A 23973-nucleotide genomic window follows, 5' to 3' on the forward strand; every position below is an offset into this window, starting at 1 on the left:
CAGTAGCGTAAAAGAGGGGTTTGCGGGGTGGTGGGACACAATGCAGATAGCCCGGTTAGCCAATGTGCAGGAGCACTGATTGGTCGGCCCAATTGAGGTAGTATGCACATGAATGTAAAGTTAAAGTGACTATGCATATGTGATAAACAGAGAGTGGCAGGAGCGTAAAAATAGGGGATGGGGGATGGCACACAATGCAAATAGTCCGGGTAGCTATTTGATTACCTGTTCAGGAGTCTTATGACTTGGGGGTAAAAACTGTTGAGAAGCCTTTTTGTCCTAGACTTGGCACTCCGGTACCGCTTGCCATGCGGTAGCAGAGAGAACAGTCTATGACTGGGGTGGCTGGGGTCTTTGACAATTTTTAGGGCCTTCCTCTGACACCGCCTGGTGTAGAGGTCCTGGATGGCAGGCAGCTTAGCCCCAGTGATGTACTGGGCCGTACGCACTACCCTCTGTAGTGCCTTGCGGTCAGAGGCCGAGCAATTGCCGTACCAGGCAGTGATGCAACCAGTCAGGATGCTTTCGATGTTGCAGCTGTAGAACCTGTTGAGGATCTCAGGACCCATGCCAAATCTTTTTAGTTTCCTGAGGGGGAATAGGCTTTGTCGTGCCCTCTTCACGTCTGTCTTGGTGTGTTTGGACCATTCTAGTTTGTTGGTGATGTGGACACCAAGGAACTTGAAGCTCTCAACCTGCTCCACTACAACCCTGTCGATGAGAATGGGGGCATGCTCGGTCCTCCTTTTCCTGTAGTCCACAATCATCTCCTTAGTCTTGGTTATGTTGAGGGATAGGTTGTTATTCTGGCACCGGCCAGGTCTCTGACCTCCTCCCTATAGGCTGTGTCGTCGTTGTCGGTGATCAGCCCTACTACTGTTGTGTCATCTGCAACCTTAATGATGGTGTTGGAGTCGTGCCTGGCCATGCAGTCGTGGGTGAACAGATAGTACAGGAGGGGACTGAGCATACACCCCTGGGGGCTCCAGTGTTGAGGATCAGCATGGCAGATGTGTTGCTACCTACCCTCACCACCTGGGGGCAGCCCGTCAGGAAGTTCAGGATCCAGTTGCAGAGGGAGGTATTTAGTCCCAGGATCCTTCGCTTAGTGATGATCTTTGAGGGTACTATGGTGTTGAGCGCTGAGCTGTAGTCAATGAATAGCATTCTCACATAAGTGTTCCTTTTGTCTAGGTGGGAAAGGGCAGTGTGGAGTGCAATAAAGATTGCATCATCTGTGGATCTGTTTGGGCGGTATGCAAATTGGAGTGGGTCTATGGTTTCTGGGATTTTGGTGTTGATGTGAGCCATTACCAACCTTTCAAAGCACTTCATGGCTACGGACGTGAGTGCTACGGGTCTGTAGTCATTTAGGCAGGTTGCCTTTGTGTTCTTGGGCACAGGGATTATGGTGGTCTGCTTGAAACATGTTGGAATTACAGACTCAATCAGGGACATGTTGAAAATGTCAGTGAAGACACCTGCCAGTTGGTCAGCACATGCCCGGAGCACACGTCCTGGTAATCCGTCTGGCCCCGCAGCCTTGTGTATGTTGACCTGTTTAAAGTTCTTACTCACGTCGGCTACGGACAGCATCCGGAACAGCTGGTGCTCTCATGCATGCCTCAGTGTTGCTTGCCTCGAAGCGATTATAGAAGTTATTTAGCTCGTCTGGTTTAGCTCGTCTCATTTCAGAATTAGTGTGTGAGCTTGGGCACATTTTATTAAACTAAGACAGTGTGTAAACATACTGTACAGGTTTGACTGAAATCCAGCCTCAGCATGTAGGAAAGTAAAGGTCCAGCTGGCCATCAGTAGACATCATTTGATTTGATCATGGAGATGTATTTGAAAAGATTATTTCCAAAACGCTATATCCACAAATTTTTCGAAGTGTTTTTTTCATCAGAAACGATTGCTTATGGGTATCTTCGTGTGTTTGTAAAATATTTATGTTCTCAGATTTTTCATTCCTAGATTTGAGATTATAAAAATGTTTTTTGTTGTAAAATGTTATAAATCCATTGTTAAGCTTGAATGGAATTTTCGTATCCTTTATATTTGACTGTGATATCCCAGCTAGCACATTTGTTTCTTTGGAAGTTGTGGGAACGTAAGTTTTTGGCTTCCCATTGGTTCTGGGAACAAAGCCATACTGTTAAAACGGACAGTTTTTTAAACGAAAGGGAAATATTCTCCTATTCTGGGAACATACATTTTTAAGTTGCAGGGAGGTTCTGAAAACATTTTACTATGGTTCCCTGAATGTTTTCCTGGGAGGTTTTATTAATGTTCTGAGAACGGAAACTATAGCTTATTTGAAGGTAATTAAATAACGTTCTGAGAACATGTTTGTTTCAGTAAGATTTTAAATTACACTGCTAGTTTAGTTATTTCCAACTCCAACACACCTGAACACAATTAACAAGATAGAGGATGAGAGAGAGTGGTTGATGCTAAGATCAGAATGTATATGTTTTTAAATAACATTCTTAGAATGCTATTTGAGCATTACTCATGTTTTCTTGTGGATTTTATGGAAAGTTTTCTTAATGTTCTGAGAACATGTCTTTAAATAGAACCACAAGGAAACCTGCAGAAAACGTTATGCTGAAGTATTGAAATTCCCACAGAAGAACGTTGTTTCATAACGTTCTCTGAAGTATCTGCGAACATTACTTTAAATAGAACCATGGGGAAACATGCGTAAAACGTTATGCTGAAGTACTGAAATTCCCACAGAAGAACGTTGTTTAACGTTCTCTGAACATTCCGAGAACATGACTTGAAATAGAACCGTGAGGAAACCTGTAGGAAATGTTATGGCAGCATTCCCCAAACTACGGGTCGCCTGATTAAAAAACGGAGAGAGAAACTCTGAAATAAATCAAAAAGATTGGGCTTGGTTCATAGAGCCGGGGTTACGTTAGTAACCTCTCGTAGCCCCTAGATGCGGTGGCAATAAACAGAGCGGTTTCTGTTTTCTTTCTAAAAATGTGACTATCTTTTGAATGGTTTCAGCTACAAAATATTATGACCCCATCACTGAAAGACAAGACTCTCAGGAACACATATAGGTCTTATATTTCCCTCTACAATGCCCACAAGCCTCATCAGAACAGAGTGGCAGAAACCAGGCACTAAATCAGACTGGGGGGGAAATAATCAATGATGATGCTCTTTTCTACACAGAAGATTATACAAAATGATTGACTAATGATCTTCTTAACTTTCCAATACCTTTCTGATGCATTTCAGACACTTCAAACCATACTTCCTTCAGATTGAAATACTGTCAAAAGTATTGTCAGACTTATTTGTAATAGACTGTCATACCCACAATTAAAAAAGTAAACATTGACCATTGATTTACATCACTTTCTTTTACATGGTGGGGTCGCAATCATTTCTTGATATTAAAATGAGGTCATAGGCCAAAAAGGTTTGGGAAGCCCTGTGTAATGAGAAGGTTGAATGCAAAATAGCCATAGGACAACCACACTCTCACCAAGCTCTAAGGTTCTCAGAACGTTATGTGCTAGCTGGGATGTGGTTGTCTCACCTACATGGTTTGAAATGAATGCACTTGCTGTAAATCGCTCTGGATTAGACTATCTGCTAAAGACTAAAATGTCAAACGTAAACATTCCCATATAGATGTCATATTACTATATTGAATAACTTTTTTGGAAAACATTTTTAAATATTGATGTCACAAATGTATAATTTGTAAATTTCTTCGTAATTTTTTATTTTATTTGTTACATTTGACTGTGTGAAACCTAACAGTAGTAACAAATACATGTCTGTCATTGAACAACCTCATTAGATTGTGAAAAAACACCAATCTCTTTCATAATTTCTTGAAACAATAAAAGATAATTGACCAACATTTCTGAAAATGGATATAGAGCGTTTTGGAATGAAACTGTTCAACTTATTCAGGCTGTTATGTGGCTGTTTTACATATACATGTCCCTTGAGTAAAACACACTATCCAAACCAACATCTGGGAGCAAATACTGAGTAGGCAAAATGGAATGTGAGGAATTACGAGGTTTATTCATATTTCAAATAAGGGTATAGTTACTGAACAGTACATCTGTGAATTCAGAAAGAAAGAATGAGAAAATCATCAAAGTGACTTAGGGCAAAATAGTAAGAATACCTACTACACATCTTTGACAATGATTGAACACACTATTCAACCAACTAATCTGAGAGCAAGTATACGGAGTAGACAAAGTAACAACATTGAATGTGTTGAATTTATGAACAGTTTATAGTGGTTATCTATATTTCAAAAATATGACTGTTACTGACCATCTTTTCAAATGGATAGAATGACAGAAAATCATCAAATGTAAGTGATGGAGTGACTTGGTGCTGTCACGCCCTGACCTTAGTTCCTTTGTTATGTCTCTATTTTGGTTTGGTCAGGGCGTGAGTTGGGGTGGGCATTCTATGTTTTTGTTCTATGTTTTATATTTCTATGTGTTTGGCTGAGTGTGGTTCTCAATCAGAGGCAGCTGTCTATCGTTGTCTCTGATTGAGAACCATACTTAGGTAGCCTCATCCCACCTGTGTTTTGTGGGTAGCTGTTTTCTGTTGTGTGTCTGCACCAGCCAGAACTGTTTCGGTCGTTCTTTTTGTTATTTCAGTGTTCATGAAATAAATATGGACACATACCACGCTGCACCTTGGTCCTCTCCTTCCAACAGACGTTACAGGTGCAACATTTTAGTTTGGTAAAATAATAACACATACAATATTTAGCCTACAAATCCTTGACAATGATATATTATTAAAATATATAAAAAATATTGCAAATTTCAGTAAACAAACCAACATGTAATTGAAAATGGATGTCTGAAACCATGGAATGCCAGCTTTTACAAAACACATTCAGTAAAGCTGTCTGACTTGCCAGACTATACCTGTCAAACACACTGCCCTTCATAAATCACAACATTTACTGAACCATTTATTTCCTTAGTTGTTGTAAGCCCTGTACCCACCCACTGAACAAAACAATTAGATATACCTTCGTTCCAAGGAATAATGGTGACGCAGTCAATCATTCTTAATCCAACTGTATAAAACGCTCGAGGACACAAAAGGGGTTATTTTACCTGACGCCTCAACTACGAAGAACGCACTTTAACCTCCCAGGACGCATCGCCAGACTATCTCTCGCCATGTCCATTGTAGCCAGTAGCAGTAGTAGCCGTAGATATAGCTCAGGTAGCGGTGTCGTTACGAGTAGCCTCAGTTCGTCCGGTGGGATGCAGTTTTCCAGCGGTTTGGGATACGGTAGGTCCCGTATGAGCGTGTCCTCTGTTGGGAGCAGTCGCTCGCCGAGTGTATATGGAGGTGCCGGGGGATACGGCACCCGTATCTCTCAATCTTCTTTCTCTACGGACGGGCCAGGTCAGATCACTATCGGTGCCAACGAGAAGCATACCATGCAGAATCTGAACGACCGTTTGGCCACCTACCTGGAAAAGGTAAGGAAGAGTGATGGGGATGTGGATGGAGATTAGGCGCGCTGCGGGATATTACGCACAGCCCACATTATGGAGACCGAAAGACAAGGCAGAGTGATAACTCTTTTCAAAACACTACATAGTCGATGATACAGAATTGTTTTATTAGAAAGTGATCTTTAATCTTTCTTAGAAAGCATTTGTTTTAAATAACCCCTTTCATCAATACTATCCACAATGTTCAATTTAATGTGATAATACAGTAGGCTGCAGTAAATTGACCCTATAATATATATATTTATTAACAACTTTTACTTAACTTGTAACTTTTTAAAAACTATTTATTCCATCATTGTTTCTAATTGTAAAATTGCTATTGAGAAGAAACAGTAACCTATAGTTTGCCTGTAAAGCTCCAAGGAAAGTCTCATTATTATTAAAAGATACACCTGTATTACTATTATAAATGCACGTTCCTAAATACATAATGAGGACCAGTGGTGTAAAAACTACCCAATTGTCATAAATTACCTTAATAGAAAATGACTCAAGTAAAAGTGAAAGTCAAGTAGTAAAATATTACTTATTACTAATATTACTATAAAAGTCCAAGCCTTTGGTTTTATATATACTTTAGTATCAAAAGTAAAAGTGGAAATCATTTCACATTCCTTATATTAAGCAACCCAGACGGCACAATTATTTGTTTACATTTTTTGTACTGATTGTCTGGGGCACACTCCAACACTCTGACATAATTTATAACCAAAGCATGTGTTTAGTGAGTCTGCCAGATCATAGGCAGTAGGGATGACCAGGGATGTTCTCTTGATAAGAGTGTGAATTGGACCATTTTCCTGTCCTGCTAAGCATTCAAAATGTAATGAGTACTTTTGGGTGTCAGGGAAAATCTATGGAGTAAAAAGTACACTATTTTCTTGAGGAATGTAGTGGAGTAAAAGCAACAGTTGTAAAAAATATAAATAGTAAAGTAAAGATACCCAAAATTCTTACTTAGGTAGTACTTTAAAGTATTTTTACTTAAGCACTTTACACCACTGATGAGTACAATGACATAGCAGGATTTGATAATTTATTTAAAATTTCATTATGTTGGGGATTATCTCATGGGAGTGCACAGATTCACATAACGTGATGGGATGCGCCGCAAATGGCCTCCTATTCCCTATGTAGTGCATAACAGGGCCCATAGGGCTCTGGCCAAAGTAGTGCTCTATATAGGGAATATGGTGCCATTTCGGACAGACCCATGAACTGAACTGATTCCCTCCACTCTCTGTGTACACAGGTGCACTCTCTAGAGACAGCCAATAGCAAGTTGGAGTTGCAGATCAAAGAGTTCTATGAGATGAGATCACCGACTCACAAGAAGGACCTCAGTGGGTTCTATGCCACCATCACAGACATCCGCAGCAAGGTACTTCTGGGTAATGTAGTCTTAATGTAGCAACCCACTGGGCACACACTGGTTGAATCAACATTGCTTCCATGTCATTTCAATGTAATTATGTTGAACCAACATGGAATAGATGTTGATTTGACGTCTGTGCCCAGTGGGAAGGGAGGTGGGGATAGGATTGAGAGGATGCCAACAGGTTTGTGAAAGAAGAGAGTCACTAGAATGAATTACAGTGCATTTGGAAAGTATTCAGACCTCTTGACTATTTCCAGATTTTGTTACGTTACAGCCTTATTCTAAAATGTATTAAATCGTCCCCCCCCCCCGTCATCGATATACACACAATACCCCATAATGACAAAGCAAAAACAGGTTAGTAGATATGTTTGCAAATTTATAAAAAATCAAAAACTGAAATATCACATCAACATAACTATTCAGACCCTTTACTCAGTACTTTGTTGAAGCACCTTTGGCAGCGATTACAGCCTCGAGTTTTCTTGGGTATGACGCTACAAGCTTGGCACACCTGTATTTGGGGGAGTTTCTCCCATTCCCCGCTGCAGATCCTCTCAAGCTCTTTCAGGTTGGATGGGGAGCTTCGCTGCACAGCTTCTTTCAGGTCTCTCCAGAGATGTTCGATCGGGTTCAAGTCCGGGCTCTGGCTGGGCCACTCAAGGACATTCAGACACCTGTCCCGAAGCCACTCCTGCATTGTCTTGGCTGTGTGCTTAGGGTCGTTGTCCTGTTGGAAGGTAAACCTTCGACCAGTCTGAGATCCTGAGCGCTCTGGAATCGGTTTTCACCAAGGATGTCTCTGTTCTTTGCTCCGTTCATCTTTGCTTCGATCCTGACTAATCTCCCAGTTCTTGCCGCTGAAAAACATACCAAAGCATGATGCTGCCACCACCATGCTTCACTGTAGGGATGGTGCCAGGTTTTCTCCAGACGTGACGCTTGGCATTCAGGCCAAAGAGTTCAATCTTGGTTTCATCAGACCAGAGAATCTTTTTTCTCATGGTCTGAGAGTCTTTAGGTGCCTTTAGGCAAACTCCAAGTGGGCTGTCATGTGGCTTTTACTAAGGATTGGTGGAGTGTTGCAGAGATGGTTGTCCTTTTGGAAGGTTCTCCCATCTCAACAGAGGAAGTCTGAAGCTCTGTCAGAGTGACCATCGGGTTCTTGGTCACCTCCCTGACCAAGGACCTTCTCCCCAGATTGCTCAGTTTGGCCGGGCAGCCAACTCTAGGAAGAATCTTGGTGGTTCCAAACTTCTTCCATTTAAGAACAATGGAAGCCACTGTGTTCTTGGGGACATTCAATGCTGCAGAAATGTTTTTGTACCCTTCCCCAGATTTTTACCTCGACACAATCCTGTCTCGGAGCTCTACAGACAATTCCTTCGTCCTCATGGCTTGGTTTCTGCTCTGACATGCATTGTCAAATGTGGGACCTAATATAGACAGTTCTATGCCTATCCAAATCATGTCCAATCAATTGAATTTACCACCGGTGGACTCCAATCAAGTAGTAGAAACATCTCAAGGATGATCATGGGAAAGAGGATGCACCTGAGCTCAATTTCGAGAATCATAGCAAAGGGTCTGAATACTTACGTAAATAAGGTATTTCTGGGTTTTTTCCTTCTGAAAACCAGTTTTCGCTTTGTCATGTTGGGGTATTGTGTGCAGATTGCTGAGGATTAAATTATTTTTTTTTTTTTAGAATAAGGCTGTAACGTAACAAAATGTGGAAAAAGTCAAGTAGTCTGAAAACTTTCCGAAGGCATTGTAGGTAAGTGCTAGATTAGAGGTGTAATTCCTATAGTCTTTCAGTACTTATCTTGTTGATTGTCGAAAAACTGTCCTGTTGTATATGAATGAACAGTAGACATGAACCAGATCTGCTGATCTAAACACATGATATCCCATACATAGTTGACTCTGTTATTACATTCCATTGACTGTGGCTGTCCTCCTGTTCCTAGATCCATGCCAGGTCTGTGGAGAACGCTCAGATGATCCTGCGGGTGGATAATGCCAGAGTTGCAGCTGATGACTTCAAGATGAAGTAGGTGCACTTCCTGTTTGTACTGTACACAGCCTCTGTGAGTGTACTGTTTCTGTTTGTAGCTTTGGCCTATAGGTTTGAGATTGAGTAGATCCAATCCTCCCAGATCTACAGAAATGCTTATGGGGGTATGCAGAGGCTATGGATCAGTTTATGGTTGGGCAAGTTGCATCTTGTTTTGTTGTGAGAAGGAACTAATCGCCTGAACCCCTGTAGGTTAGAGACGGAGGCTAACATGCGTATGACGATGGAAGGGGATGTAGCTCGTCTGAGAGGAGTGCTGGACAGCTTTATGCTCACCAGAGGAGACTTGGAGATGCAGATTGAGGGGCTGAAGGAGGAGCTGGTCTACCTCAGGAAGAACCATGAGGAGGTAACCTCCTCAAGTCTTAATTCTTGTGCTGTTGGCTAAAGTGCCAATATGCCAGGACAGCCACATGTGGTTTTTCATTTGGACACAATGGCTTCCCTTGTAGTTTTTGTAATATTTTTGCACTTGAATTTATTAATTAATTCTCAGTGAGTTTGAAACATTTCCATGTTTGCCCACAAGGGGGCAAAACCCACCCCCAACAAATCTAGGGCAACTTCTCTGTTATTTGTCCTCAAATATACGGTAACTGATTGTTTTCAGGTGCTTTTGCCCTTCCCTGTGTATACGTGAACTACACATCTCAGGTATTATAGCACAATTTGTGCCCCTTTTCCTGTTGTTAGGAGATGCATTTGATGCGGACGCAGCATTGTGGTGCTGTGAATGTGGAGATGGACTGTGCTTCCTCAGTGGACATGAGCAAGGTGCTGGAGGAGATGAGGACCCAGTATGAGGGCATGGTGGCGAAGAACCAGAGAGATGCTGCCAAGTGGTTTGAGAGCAAGGTGAGACAACCTCTGAAAATAGGACAGGGGGCCTTGAAGGGTGTGGGCCCGGATTCCTAAATGTGTTTTGTGGGAGGCACAATTGACATGTATTTTGTGAAGTGGTACTGTACTTTTGACTAATACAGTGTGTGTGTATGTGTGTGTGTGTGTGTGTGTGTGTGTGTGTGTGTGTGTGTGTGTGTGGGTGTGTGTGGGTGTGGGTGTGTGTGTGTGTGTGTGTGTGTGTGTGTGTGTGTGTGTGTGTGTGTGTGTGTGTGTGTGTGTGTGTGTGTGTGTGTGTGTGTGTGTGTGTGTGTGTGTGTGTGTGTGTCAGGTGGAGGTGCTTCAGAGCCAGATCACCACCAGCACCACAGAGGTGAAGACCTCTCAGTCTCAGGTGACCGACCTGAAGAGGACCTTCCAGAGCCTGGAGATTGAACTGCATGGCCTGCTCACTCAGGTATGATGTAAAACCATCTTAGTGAATCAGCATCCCTAAACATATAGCATTTCTCCTTACCCTATCTCTGTTCCTAAAACATGGAATTCCTTCAGGTCTTAAAGGAACATTACACTCCAAAATCAAAGTTTGTTAGATGTTTTCAGACCTCCACAGTGGTCTAATGTCAAGGTGTTCTAACGCCTTCATGCACACCCAGTCTAACTATCTCTGCCCTTCTTCATCTCCCTCTTTATACATTTCTACTACCCTCTCCTTCCTTCCTTCTCCGTTTTCTTCATCCCTTACAAACATAAACACATTCCTAGAAGGGGTACCTGGAGCAGAGCGTCGCTGATATAAATGGCCGCTACAGCTCCCAGCTGAGCCAGCTGCAGGTTTGTATCAACAGCATGGAGGAGGAGCTGCAGCAGCTCAACGTCAGCATCCAGCAGCAGGCCTCCGAGTACCAGATCCTCCTGGACATCAAGATGAGGCTGGAGATGGAGATCGCTGAGTACAGGAGGCTGCTGGATGGAGAGGGATTCAGGTGAGAGGGGATAATGGATTGGCAGGAAAGAGAGGGAGGGGAAGGGATGGGGGGGTGACAGCTGTTTATTGGCACCTCATTGCAAACACAGGTGGAAAAAGTACCCAACTGTCATACTTGAGTAAAAGTAAAGATACATTAATGGAAAATGACTAAAACAAAAGTCAAAGTCACCCAGTAAAATTCTACTTGAGTAAAAGTCTAAAAGTATTTGGTTTAAAATATGCTTAAGCATCAAAAATAAAAGTGTAAATCATTTAAAATTCCTTATATTAAGCAAACCAGATGGTACCATTTTCTTGTTTTTTTAATTTACGGAAAGCCGGGGCACACTCCAAAACTCTGACATAATTTACAACCAAAGCATGTTGGTTTAGTGAGTGCGCCAGATCAGAGGCAGTAGGGATGACCAGGAATGTTCGGTTGATAAGTCTGTGAATTGTACTATTTTCCTGTCCTGCTAAGCATTCAAAATGTAACAAGCACTTTTGGGTGTCAAGGAAAAGTACAATATTTTTATAAGCAACGTAGTGAAGTAAAAGTAAAAGTAGTCAAAAATGTAAATACTTAAGTACAGATACCCCTAAAAATGACTAAGTTACACCACCGATTGCAAACTAGTAGATAAAGATGTGTGTTGGTGAGTTTAGCTAACCGTGAGTGTTCTTCCACTTTGTGTCTTCCAGTAAGCATGTGGAGACCAGACAGGAGGTCAGGAAAGTGATCGTGGTCGAGAAGGTCCAGGAAATACAACAAGTCCAAGAAGTGGTGGAAGGTGAGCAAGCAGAGAATAATTAATCAAATGAATGAATCAATGAAAGAATCAAGTGTTGTTCCCCATAATACACACAATTAATGAATGAATGAATTCCTGTGTTGTGGCTCTTTCCACAGAGTATAATCCACACATGCAGAAGCGGGTGAGGGTGATCGTGGAGGAGATGGTGGATGGGAAGGTGGTGTCCACCTCAGTTGATGAGAAGGTCCAGGATATTAACTAACTGAGAAGGTCAGATAGTTCTGGGAACCGGTTGAAGCGGTAACGGACCAAACATATCCCTGGACCACACATACCCCTGGACCACCCATACCCCTGGTGACGGGTGTTCAAGCCCCATCTATATATAAATAAATAATGTCATGGCTGCATACTGTAATATTTCCCTTTTGACAGGATTGCATCAGCTGAAAGATAACTGATGTAATTTACTCATGTTACCTTATAACTCTTATATGGATCTATCATGTTGCCAATTTAATATTATTTCTAGTGTGCTTTTCCTTTTGTTCCATTTGTTGCCACCAGGTGGCGTCTCTCATTTGATCATCTTTGGCCAGTGCAATTAAAAGTGAAAATGATTTTGTGAAAAGTGGAAACAGATTATTCCAGTTACGTAAGTGACATCAGGGAAAATATGATTTACGTCATCAGCCATTATAAAGCTATTTTAGCTCCATTATATCCTTCCAGGACCACAAGCTATGTATGTTCTCTGCACTCTATGACAAGGTTAAAATCCATGTTCTGTAGGGTTATGACACTGACACTACATGTTACATTTGGCTGTTGATTAGGCGCTGATATCATAATTGAGCGTGCGTTGTTGTCCTCTAAAAAGCTGAAAAGAAACACCTTTACAGCAGTGGCGGTCGGTGCCATTTAAGATGAGGGAGGATGACAATTGTTTTTATAAGCTTGGCCTTATTTCTATTGCAGCATATTGGATGACTGTCATTAATATTCCATTCACCCAGTTCAATATAACAATGACAGGTTAAGGCTTCTACACATGAAGCTCACATTTTCCCTATAAACGTCATGAGGTAGCTACAAGATAGTCTATGAATGAAAGTTTACAACTGTTATGGGATTTTGATGAATAATGACTAAATTATGTATACATTTAGCTTAAAACTATAACTAAACAGAATACTACTATGTTACTGTATGGATGTCTGAACATTATTCTAATCATAGTGCTGAATATAATGTGTGTAATTTTAATCAAGAATTAAAACAAGGACTGTCTGTTCCTTGTTAGAAACGAATGGAGTTATCATCAGACAGGCTGGAATGCTGTGTTCCTTACAGGACATTCTGTCTCTACCCAGGGAGGGGAGAGACCTTGGGCTGGTCGTAGATTGTTTAACAGGTGGCAGACAATGTAAGAAGGCTTGTGAACTGTATTGCCATTGTATCCGAGAGGAGGAAGGACATTTTAAAACCTATGACGTCATTTTTATTATATAACCTGATGTAAATTGTACTATGATCAGTATTCTCGAGAATAAACACTATTGATTGATTGATTTTGAGACTGGTTTCTGTCCATTTTATGCAAATAAGTATCTTACAAATTCTTATGAATGGGCAGAGTGTTTTAATTGAATTGGTTGATAAACATATAGGAATGAAATTCCTTTAACAACAACGTAGGTGCACCAGAGAAAACATTTGAGATGACAGACAGTGACACATTTAACTTGCACACTATTGCCTGCATCTAGCTGATCTAGGGTGTAATCATTAGACCAACAGTGGCAAACGAGAGTTTCTACTGGCCGAATTCAGGTATGTTTATCCCCGTTTTGTTCGCTTCCGTTTAAGAAAAGTTTTTCAACAGAATCGGCAGAATGACTCCTGAGTGGCGCAGTGGTCTAAGGAACAGCATCACAGTGCTAGCTGTGCCACTAGAGATTCTGGGTTTGAGTCCAGGCTCTGTCGCAGCCAGCTGCGAACGGGAGACCAATGGGGCGGCGCATAAATTGGCCCAGCGTCGTCCGGGTTAGGGGAGGGTTTGGCCGGCAGGGATGTCCTTGTCCTATCGCACACTAGCGACTCCTGTGGCGGGCTGGGCGTAGTGCACGCTGACACAGTTGCCAGGTGTACAGTGTTTCCTCTGACACATTGGTGCGGCTGGCTTCTGGGTTAAGTGGGCATTGTGTCAAGCAACAGTGCTGCTTTGTTGGGTTGTGTTTCGGAGGACTCTCGACATTTGTCTCTCTTGAGTCCGTACGGGAGGTGCAGCGATGAGACAAGACTGTAAGTAACAATTGGATACCATGAAATTGGGGCGAAAACAGGGTAAAAAAATGTTTATAATAAAAAGAATCGGTGGAATGAATACACCCCATATCATGTGAAAACACAGTTCACTTTCATAGCAGCCACGTTGCATTCCTTCTCACATCTACGTGCTTTCCTCCTCTCACCTTTTCCCTTTGCTTGTGGACTTCAATGCACAACACATCAGCTATCTGGGACCAGGGGGAAAAAACAGCCTACATCGTAGTCACCATATTAGGTGAAGTAACATCATAGTCAACATAGCTAATAGAAGTAATGCGTTAGTAAACCCGCAACAAAATATGCAGTACAGTGTACAGACAATAAGCAATTTAGCAGTTACACCGGAGGATCCCGGTGGCAGCAAATTAATAAAACCAAAAGCTAAGTAAAAGCTAAATAATGAAAGTGAAACCAAAAAATACTTCTCTCTCTAAGGGGGTGAGAACCATGAGCCTCCTAGGTTTTGTATTGAAGTCAATGTACCCAGAGGAGAACAGAAACTAGCTGTCCACTGGCTACACCATGGTGCTGTTGAGGCTACTGTAGACCTTACTTGCATAACAGTGTTTTAAATCAATCATTTGTTGACGTGAATATATTCAGTATAGTTTTATCTAAACATGATAACATTTTAAATGTTTCACAATTTAAATTTTTATGAAATTCACTGAGGAGGATGGTCTTCCCCTTCCTCCTCTGAGGAGCCTCCACTGATTGAAACAAAGTATGTGCAGAGAATCAGTCTGTACAGTTTCAGCAGAGAAAGTTTCAGTTACATATATATACGTTTAAACAGCTAAGAGTATGACATGGAGTAGCTCTGGTCCAGGGCGTTACATGCAGCTTGAGCCATCAAGGCTCAAACCAGATATAAGGCCTTGGACCAGAGCTTGACACAGTAAAGGCAGGTTTGTCATGCAGAGATATATTGGGCCTCATTCCCCATCATTCAAAACGTTTTAGAAGTTCTCCACAGTGGTAGTAATTGCATCCATAACTGCAAGACTTGATTACTTATTCAATTTCGAGCGTTACAACAATCTTTCCTCTCGTCAACAGGTGATACATAAGAACCATTACATTTTCAGCTAACATCTTTATGTGCCTGGTCCATTACTTCAAGCTTAAGTTAATTTAACAGAATGGGCCCTGGTCAAAAGTAGTGTACTATATAAAATAGGGTGTCATTTGTGATGTAGCCGAGGGTTGTCTGAAAGCAGAGGTGTCTTCTGGTCCTAGCTATATCTTCCTCATCTGAGCCATCAGCTCCTCTAGACTCGGTTCCGTCTCCCCTAAGAGGAAAATGTTTCATGGTCCATGTCCAAATAACTTCACAGATCTTCATTGTAAATTGTTTAAACACTGTTCCCCATGTTTGTTCAATGACCCATACACAATTAATGATCATGCGGGGTAGCATCTCACAGCAAGAACTGGCAAATCTGGTGCAGTCTATGAGGAGGAGATGCACTGCAGTACTTAATGCAGCTGGTGGCCACACCAGATACTGACTGTTACTTTTGATTTTGAACCCCCCCCCCCCCCCCTTTGTGTTCAGGGACACATTATTCCATTTCTGTTTGCTGAAAATAAACGCAGTTGACAGTGAGAGGACGTTTCTGTTTTTACTGAGTTGAGTATGTGACATTTCAGAAATGTAGTACGCTTTAAATTCCAGGATGTACTGATTTCGGCTTTTCATCTCATAGAATTTACTGCACACTATAGAGGAAAATAAACGTATTTTGAAACCTACATATTTTTGACAACAGCTGATAATCATAATGGCGGGACTCAACCCAATTGATCATTAGATGACGCCTTTGCAGCATGGATGAGAATAGTATGTTGATATTAGTTGCGTACTGCATTCGTTTTTACTAAGCAGTGCGTTCTAAATAGTATGCAGTTTAAGTAAGTACCCAGCTACTGTAGCACAGTGGATCTGGGCCGATTCCGTCTGAGAGTCAAGGCACTCGGCTGAGAGTCAGACTCGGCCGAGGTCATGTGGGCCGAGTCTGGGCCGCCTTCGGCAGTATTACTTATGGCTAAAACTCGGGGATTGAGCTCGGGCCGATTCCGGTGTGAGTTATCTGGCCTAAATGTATTACTTGGGGCTCGGGCCGATTGTGGCTCCTCTCTGGCAGATGATTACACGGGCTGCTTAATATAACTTACATTTCATTATTTATTTATTTTCCCATATATATTCTCATTGTTTCTGTGATCAAAAAATATAATGAACATTTATATAAAATTCTTTAAAAGTAGTATTTTAGTATTTTGATACTTTGTGCAAATTGATAAGTATTAAAACATTTGTGGATGTGGCCTCCCCAGTGGTCTAAGACACTGCATCGCAGTGAAAACTGCATTGCTACAGATGCTGGTTCGATAGCCGTGCCGGCTGCGACTTGGAGACCCACGAGGCGACGCACAATTGGCCCAGCGTCGTCTGAGTTAGGAGAGGGTTTGGCCGGCCGGGATGTCCTTGTCCCATCGCGCTATAGTGACAGCTGGGGTGGGCCAGGAGCATGCACGCTGACACTGTCACCAGGTGTAAGGTGTTTCCTCCGACACATTGGTGCGGCCGGCTTCCAGGTTAAGCAGGCATTGTGTCAAGAAGCAGTGCGGCTTGGCGGGGTTGTGTTTCGGAGGACGCACGGCTCTCGACCTTCGCCTCTCCCGAGGCCATACGGGAGTTACAGCAATGACGAAAAGGGGTTAAAATAATAATAACAATAATAATTTAAAAACAATTGTAGATGGGTATAATTTGTATGTATAAAATGTATAATAGTAATATTTAAAATTACTAAATCGGGTAATTTTGTATGCATTTATTTGACATTGCATCGCTGCTTCTGGGGGGGATTCTGGTAAGATGCCGGCAAAGTCGGCTGAATTCCGGTAGATGGAAATGGCCCGATGTACTTGGGCCGATTCTGGGCAGTCATTCATTTTGATTCCGGGCCGAGTCAGACACCCGAAATCCGGGCCGATTCAATCAGTTTCCGGCCCCCCGGCAGAGGGAGGCTCCTGGGCCGATTCCTCAGTGCTAGCTGGGAATTGGCATATTTCAAGCAGGTTCAATTAACAACAGCCTTACCTGAAATCTGACTTTTCTACTACTGGGACAAGTCTCTGAATGCCCTTGAGTGGCCTGGACTTGAACCCGATCGAACATCTCTGGAGAGACCTGAAAATAGCTGTGCAGCGACGCTCCTCATTCAACCTGACAGAGCTTGAGTTGATCTGCAGAGAAGAATGGGAGAACCATGGAAAAAGTCAAGGGGTTTGAATATTTTCCGAATGCACAGTGCCATTTTCCTCATTTTGTTAACAGCCTTATTCTAAATTTGATTAAAATAGTTTTTTCCCCCCTCATCAATCTACACACAATACCCAATAATGACAAAGCAAAAACAGGTTTTTAGAAATGTTTGCACTTTTCTTAAAAGTAAAACTGAAATATTACATTAACATAAGCGTAGTGGCTAAATTGTCCAATATAATTGTTCCAATACAAATTCCATTCAAATCATTTAGCCACAATGGAGAGTGGTGAAATGTTAGTCTTGACACATACAAATCCAATGTCCAGAGTTTGTTTCAAGTTGAAAATGAACAATACATTTGTTGTTCTTCTGGATACAAAAATGTATATAAATCTTCTAAAACGAATTCTGATCATCTAGGGTCTGTTGTTTCAGGACAGAATGGAGCACCTGGCGAATCACCCGAAGAGCCTTTCCTAGACTCCTCCATGGTGGGACGCCCCAGGGTGATTAAAACTCTGTTGTATTCCTTCCTGAAGTAGAGCATCCTGGATCTTGCCTTGGTTTAAAGCATATAGAGCTTCTCTGAGTTCTCTCTCAGTACCAACAAAGTTAGTTCCATTATCAGATCTTACGGGTTGTACGTGTCTTCTTCTGCACATAAATATTCTTATGGTGTTGATACACGAGTCTGTCAAGAGAGTAAGCAATTACAATGTGTATTGCTCTACTGGACATACATGTAAAGATCACTCCATATCGTTTAACATCTCCTCTTCCTCTTTTGATTTCTGTAGGACTAAAGCAATCCACACGTATATTGGTAAATGGTGGGATGCCTGGCATGATCCTTTCAAGTGACTAATCTGCCATCTTCTGCTCACAAATCTGGCCTCTTTGACTTCGGCACACAACACACAGATGATCTTCCTTGCTGCAGAGTTTGCATTGGTGATCCAATACCTTTGACGGAGAAGTGAGAGCATGTGATTCCTTCCACCGTGTCCTGTTTGTTGATGTATGTGGCGGAGGATAAGTGTAGATATGTCAAGGTCTTTGGAAAGAATGACAGGGTGCTTAACTTCTTCAGGCATAGCTGCCTTACACAGCCGTCCTCCGACTTTGAAAACTCCATCCACCAACACTAGATCCAACTCATAAGTGATACTTCCTTTGTTGACTGTAGACGGCGTCATTGTCAAAGTCAAGAGCTCCTCTGGGAATCTTTGTCTTTGGGTGAAGCAAATGATCGCCTCCTCTGCTTTCAACAGTTCGTCCAAACTTACAGTTTGACCACTGAATGTTGTCTTGTGGGCTCGACTCTTGTCTTTCACCATCTGGTTCCGTGAGCGTGTGTGTATGCTGGTGAGATTGAGATATAACTAGATATATTTTCTTTCCTGTACACTTTTTTCACTTTCAGGAACCAAGCAACTGCAATCTTCAACTACATCCAAGTAGAGAAATAGCTTGTTGGTGGAATTTTCAATCTCATTGACAGTAGCACTGCACACAACAATAGTATTTTTAATCTCAGGGTCAGCAAATGTGAGGGAAACTTAGTTCATGTGTTCCAGGGGCCACTGCACTTCTGGTTTCCAAAGAAACGTTGGGCCACGGATCCACCTTTTGCACTCCAGAAACTTGTTTCCACTCAGTCCTCTAGATGCATCATCAGCAGGATTTTGCCTAGTATCCACATACCTCCACTGTGATACGGATGTGCTCTCTCTGATAACTGAGATCCTATTTGAAACCTTGTACGCTCATTGGCTATGCACTTGAGCACTGACTGGCTATCTGTCCAGAACACAGAGTCGTGCAACTTCAGCTATAGCTCTGTATGCAGCATCTTGTCCACTTTTACACTCAGTACTGCAGCAGCCAGCTCCATGCGAGGGATGGTTATCTCCTTCAGAGGTGCAACTCTGGCCTTCCCCATGACAAGAGATACATGAACATCACCCCTTTGATTCATCAGTCTCACATAGCTTACTGTTCCATAACCTAGCTCACTGGCATCTGAGAAATGGTGCAGTTGAGCTTGAGTGGGTGGCCCAAAGTTAGTTGGCTTAAAACATCTTTCAATCTTAAAGTTGACAATTTTTTCCAGATCCCGAGTCCATTTCTTCCACTTTTCAGAGAAACACCTGGGGATATTCTTATCCCAGCCACAGCTTCTTCTGCACAGCTCCTGTAACAGCAGTTTGGCAGGCAGGGTGAAGGAAGCGAGGAAGCCCAAGGGATCATAGACAGAACTCACCATGGATAGAATTCCTCTACGTGTGTGGGGTTGGTCTTTTATGGTAACATTAAAAGGTAAATGTGTTGCTCTGCACACACCATTGTACTCTCAGTGCTCTTTCAATGGGAAGTTTGTCTCTGTCCAAATTCAACTTTCACCTCTTTAGCTCCTTCAGCTTCTGAGATGGAGGCTGGTACAGTTCGGCTATTGCTCACCCACTTGGAGAGATGGAATCCTCCTTTATGACAAGTAGCTGTGATATCCTTGGAAAGTTGTATTGCCTCCTCTTCAGCAGACACAAATTTCAGGTAGTCATCAACATAAAAATGATTTCTGATTGTGTCAACCACCTACGGATGACAACGTTCCTCTGAAGTCTTATTTAATGCATAGCTTGCACAGCTGGGTGACGAGGCAGTTCCAAACAGATGTACACTCCTGCGATACTCACCAGGTGAGAGGCTAGTGTCACCTCCAAGCCACCACAGGAACCTCAGGAAATCAACATCACTGTGTGATACCTTTACCTGGTGAAACATTGCTTGTACGTCAGACCATCATTGCTACAGGCCCCTGGCGGAATCGTGTGAGCGGACGTACGAGACTGTTAGTCAGATCTGGGCCTTTGAAGAAGCTCGGAGTTCAGTGATGTGCCTTTGTATGTAGCAGCACAGTCAAACACGACTCTGATTGTCCCCTTCTTTAGGTGATATACCCCATGGTGTGGCATATACATAACTTTACCATCTGTACGCTCTAGTTGCTCTTCTAGCACTCTCTCAGCATACCCCTTGTAAATGATATCAGAGAGGAAACTCCTTATGTAAGTGTAGCCATACACTCAAATGTACCCACTATTCACCCAAAAGTTTGGGCGCTTGTTAGGCTGCTTTACATAACCAAGTGCGTATTTTCTACGCTGTACTGTAGTCTTGAGGCTGCGCGAGTGCTTTGATCCTATGCGTCCTTCCAAACAATCCAGTTTTTAAATTCCAACAAAGTATTTTCCAGCGGAGTATTTTGACTAAGTGAAGCGGCTAAATTGCTAATATAACTGTCAAAATACATTTTCCATTCTAATCGTACGCCATGCATAATGGATACTTGGTGCCATTCTGCATTCAGGCGGAGCACATCAATATTCTAATCATTCACCTGGAAATGTGAGACAATAAAGTATAACTCAGACATTCAATAGTGGTTGTTGTTACAGAAGTCTACAATCCTGTCATAACACCTGTATCCAAGGCCCAGGTCCACCAACTTAACTTCCACTTGCATTGACATGAATCGATCATTAAATATGCCATGGATTAAGTGGCAAGTTGTCCATCACTTAGAAACACATTTGAAACACGAAGGCACCATATCATTACTGTTGTTCTTAATATAGACCTACACTCTAAAAATGAGGGGTTCAACAAGGGTTCTTCTAAGATCCTCAAAGTTATTTGAAGAAACTTAGGGTTCTTGACACTGAACATTTTCCCCAAAAGGTTCTTCCAAGAACCCCATAGGAGGTGTTCATCGAGGAACCTCCTTAGTTGGTGTAGGTTCTTGCAAGAACCTAACTGCCCGACTGAAACATTTGGATGTGATTTAGGAAGGACAGCAGGTGCAGGCACTTAACTGAAACAAGTATAGATCTCCTAAATTTAAGGTAAGGTTTGTCCCTTGTGTGATCTACATTTACAGTGGGGAGAACAAGTATTTGATACACTGCCGATTTTGCAGGTTTTCCTACTTACAAAGCATGTAGAGGTCTGTAATTTTTATCATAGGTACACTTCAACTGTGAGAGACGGAATCTAAAACAAAAATCCAGAAAATCACATTGTATGATTTTTAAGTAATTCATTTGCATTTTATTGCATGACATAAGTATTTGATCACCTACCAACCAGTAAGAATTCCGGCTCTCACAGACCTGTTAGTTTTTCTTTAAGAAGCCCTCCTGTTCTCCACTCATTACCTGTATTAACTGCACCTGTTTGAACTCGTTACCTGTATAAAAGACACCTGTCCACACACTCAATCAAACAGACTCCAACCTCTCCACAATGGCCAAGACTAGAGAGCTGTGTAAGGACATCAAGGATAAAATTGTAGACCTGCACAAGGCTGGGATGGGCTACAGGACAATAGGCAAGCAGCTTGGTGAGAAGGCAACAACTGTTGGCGCAATTATTAGAAAATAGAAGAAAATAGAAGAAGTTCAAGATGATGGTCAATCACCCTCGGTCTGGGGCTCCATGCAAGATCTCACCTCGTGGGGCATCAATGATCATTAGGAAGGTGAGGGATCAGCCCAGAACTACACGGCAGGACCTGGTCAATGACCTGAAGAGAGCTGGGACCACAGTCTCAAAGAAAACCATTAGTAACACACTACGCCGTCATGGATTAAAATCCTGCAGCGCACACAAGGTCCCCCTGCTCAAGCAGGCGCATGTCCAGGCCCGTCTGAAGTTTGCCAATGACCATCTGGATGATCCAGAGGAGGAATGGGAGAAGGTCATGTGGTCTGATGATTCAAAAATAGAGCTTTTTGGTCTAAACTCCACTCGCCGTGTTTGGAGGAAGAAGAAGGATGAGTACAACCCCAAGAACACCATCCCAACCGTGAAGCATGGAGGTGGAAACATCATTCTTTGGGGATGCTTTTCTGCAAAGGGGACAGGACGACTGCACCGTATTGAGGGGAGGATGGATGGGGCCATGTATTGCGAGATCTTAGCCAACAACCTCCTTCCCTCAGTAAGAGCATTGATGATGGGTCGTGGCTGGGTCTTCCAGCATGACAACGACCCGAAACACACAGCCAGGGCAACTAAGGAGTGGCTCCGTAAGAAGTATCTCAAGGTCCTGGAGTGGCCTAGCCAGTCTCCAGACCTGAACCCAATAGAAAATCTTTGGAGGGAGCTGAAAGTCCGTATTGCCCAGCGACAGCCCCGAAACCTGAAGGATCTGGAGAAGGTCTGTATGGAGGAGTGGGCCAAAATCCCTGCTGCAGTGTGTGCAAACCTGGTCAAGAACTACAGGAAACGTATGATCTCTGTAATTGCAAACAAAGGATTCTGTACCAAATATTAAGTTCTGCTTTTGTGATGTATCAAATACTTATGTCATGCAATAAAATGCTAATTAATTACTTAAAAATCATACAATGTGACTTTCGGGATTTTTGTTTTAGATTCCGTCTCTCACAGTTGAAGTGTACCTATGATAAAAATTACAGACCTCTACATGCTTTGTAAGTAGGAAAATCTGCAAAATCAGCAGTGTATCAAATACTTGTTCTCCCCACTGTATATTGTTTGATGACAGATGTTGTCTTTTCATATTTGTGCAAATTTTTCGAAAACAGAAAATTGACAATTTAATGGCTATCAAATCAACAAAGCGGTAAGAATATGTATGCTATTAGAAAAATGTTGAAGGCTAGCTGTATTGGGTGCAGATGACTGAACTGTTCACTTGTGTGTCTTTAGGTATACAGAGGAGGCATACAAAGGTATGTCAATTAGTAATGGTATGTTATGCAGATCACATGTACCATCCTCCTCCCTTACCTCTTCAATGAAAATCCCATAGGCCTCTACATTATGGACAAGGTATGTAAAACCATTATCAAAACAGCTTTTTCATTCATATTTACCACAAAAATCAAGGTATGAATACTGTCGTGTGCATGTTTTGTTAAACATCTGTATAGTTAAACAATTCTGGATTCACAGACTTCACTCTCACTACACCTCTGATGAATATAACAGGAAACCTGTTCAATCACCATGCACTGCAAAATCATTCTGGCTATGGATACGGAGAGCATCAACACATTAACATCAACACGCCAGAGAATATACCAATTGGACTTGAGGCTCTGCTCGGAGTTGACCTCATATTTATATTAGTTTATTCAGCTTTGCCACTAAAATCAACCTTTTAAAGAGTTCTTCGAAGAACTTATAGGGTTCCCCCACAGTTTCAATTTGAAGAACCCCTAAAGGATACTGCCGGAACCTTTTCTTTTTAGAGTGTAGTTATACAATTTGACAGTGATATCGTTAAAGCGAAACCTAAACAACCGATGAGAAAAGGTTAAGTGGACAGTGTGTGATGACGTACGTCCTCCAGTCTTATCTGGACTAAAGGGAGAATCATTGACAGTGACCAACTGTAACGGGTGTCGTCGTCGGATGAAGAGGAATCGGACCAAAGGGCAGCGTGGTAAGTGTTCATGACTTTTTATTTAAACTGAACACTAAACAAAAATAACAAAGTGAATAACCGAAACCGAAATAGTCCTGTCAGGTGCAAATCACTAAACAGAAAACAACTACCCACAAAACACAGGTGGGAAAAAGCTGCCTAAGTATGATTCTCAATCAGAGACGATAGACAGCTGCCTCTGATTGAGAACCACACCCAGGCCAAACACAAAGAAATACAAAACATTGAAAATGAACATAGAATGCCCACCCAAATCACACCCTGATCAAACCAAAATAGAGACATAAAAAGCTCTCTACAGTCAGGGCGTGACACCAACATTA

General features: G+C 42.2%; 1 protein-coding gene across 1 annotated transcript; it reads left to right on the forward strand.

Moving 5' to 3' along the window:
- Positions 1-5018: 5018 nt before the first annotated feature.
- LOC139568604 (keratin, type I cytoskeletal 13-like) lies at positions 5019-13140 on the forward strand. The gene is made up of 9 exons (XM_071390542.1): positions 5019-5507; positions 6796-6924; positions 8892-8974; positions 9191-9347; positions 9692-9853; positions 10170-10295; positions 10604-10824; positions 11511-11599; positions 11719-13140. Exons 1-9 carry the CDS (start codon positions 5199-5201, stop codon positions 11823-11825), a joined length of 1383 nt encoding a protein of 460 aa, XP_071246643.1. The 5' UTR covers positions 5019-5198; the 3' UTR covers positions 11826-13140.
- The last annotated feature ends 10833 nt before the right edge of the window (positions 13141-23973 follow it).

This window comes from Salvelinus alpinus, chromosome 2, assembly GCF_045679555.1.
Source record: "Salvelinus alpinus chromosome 2, SLU_Salpinus.1, whole genome shotgun sequence".
Taxonomy (NCBI): Eukaryota; Metazoa; Chordata; class Actinopteri; order Salmoniformes; family Salmonidae; genus Salvelinus; species Salvelinus alpinus.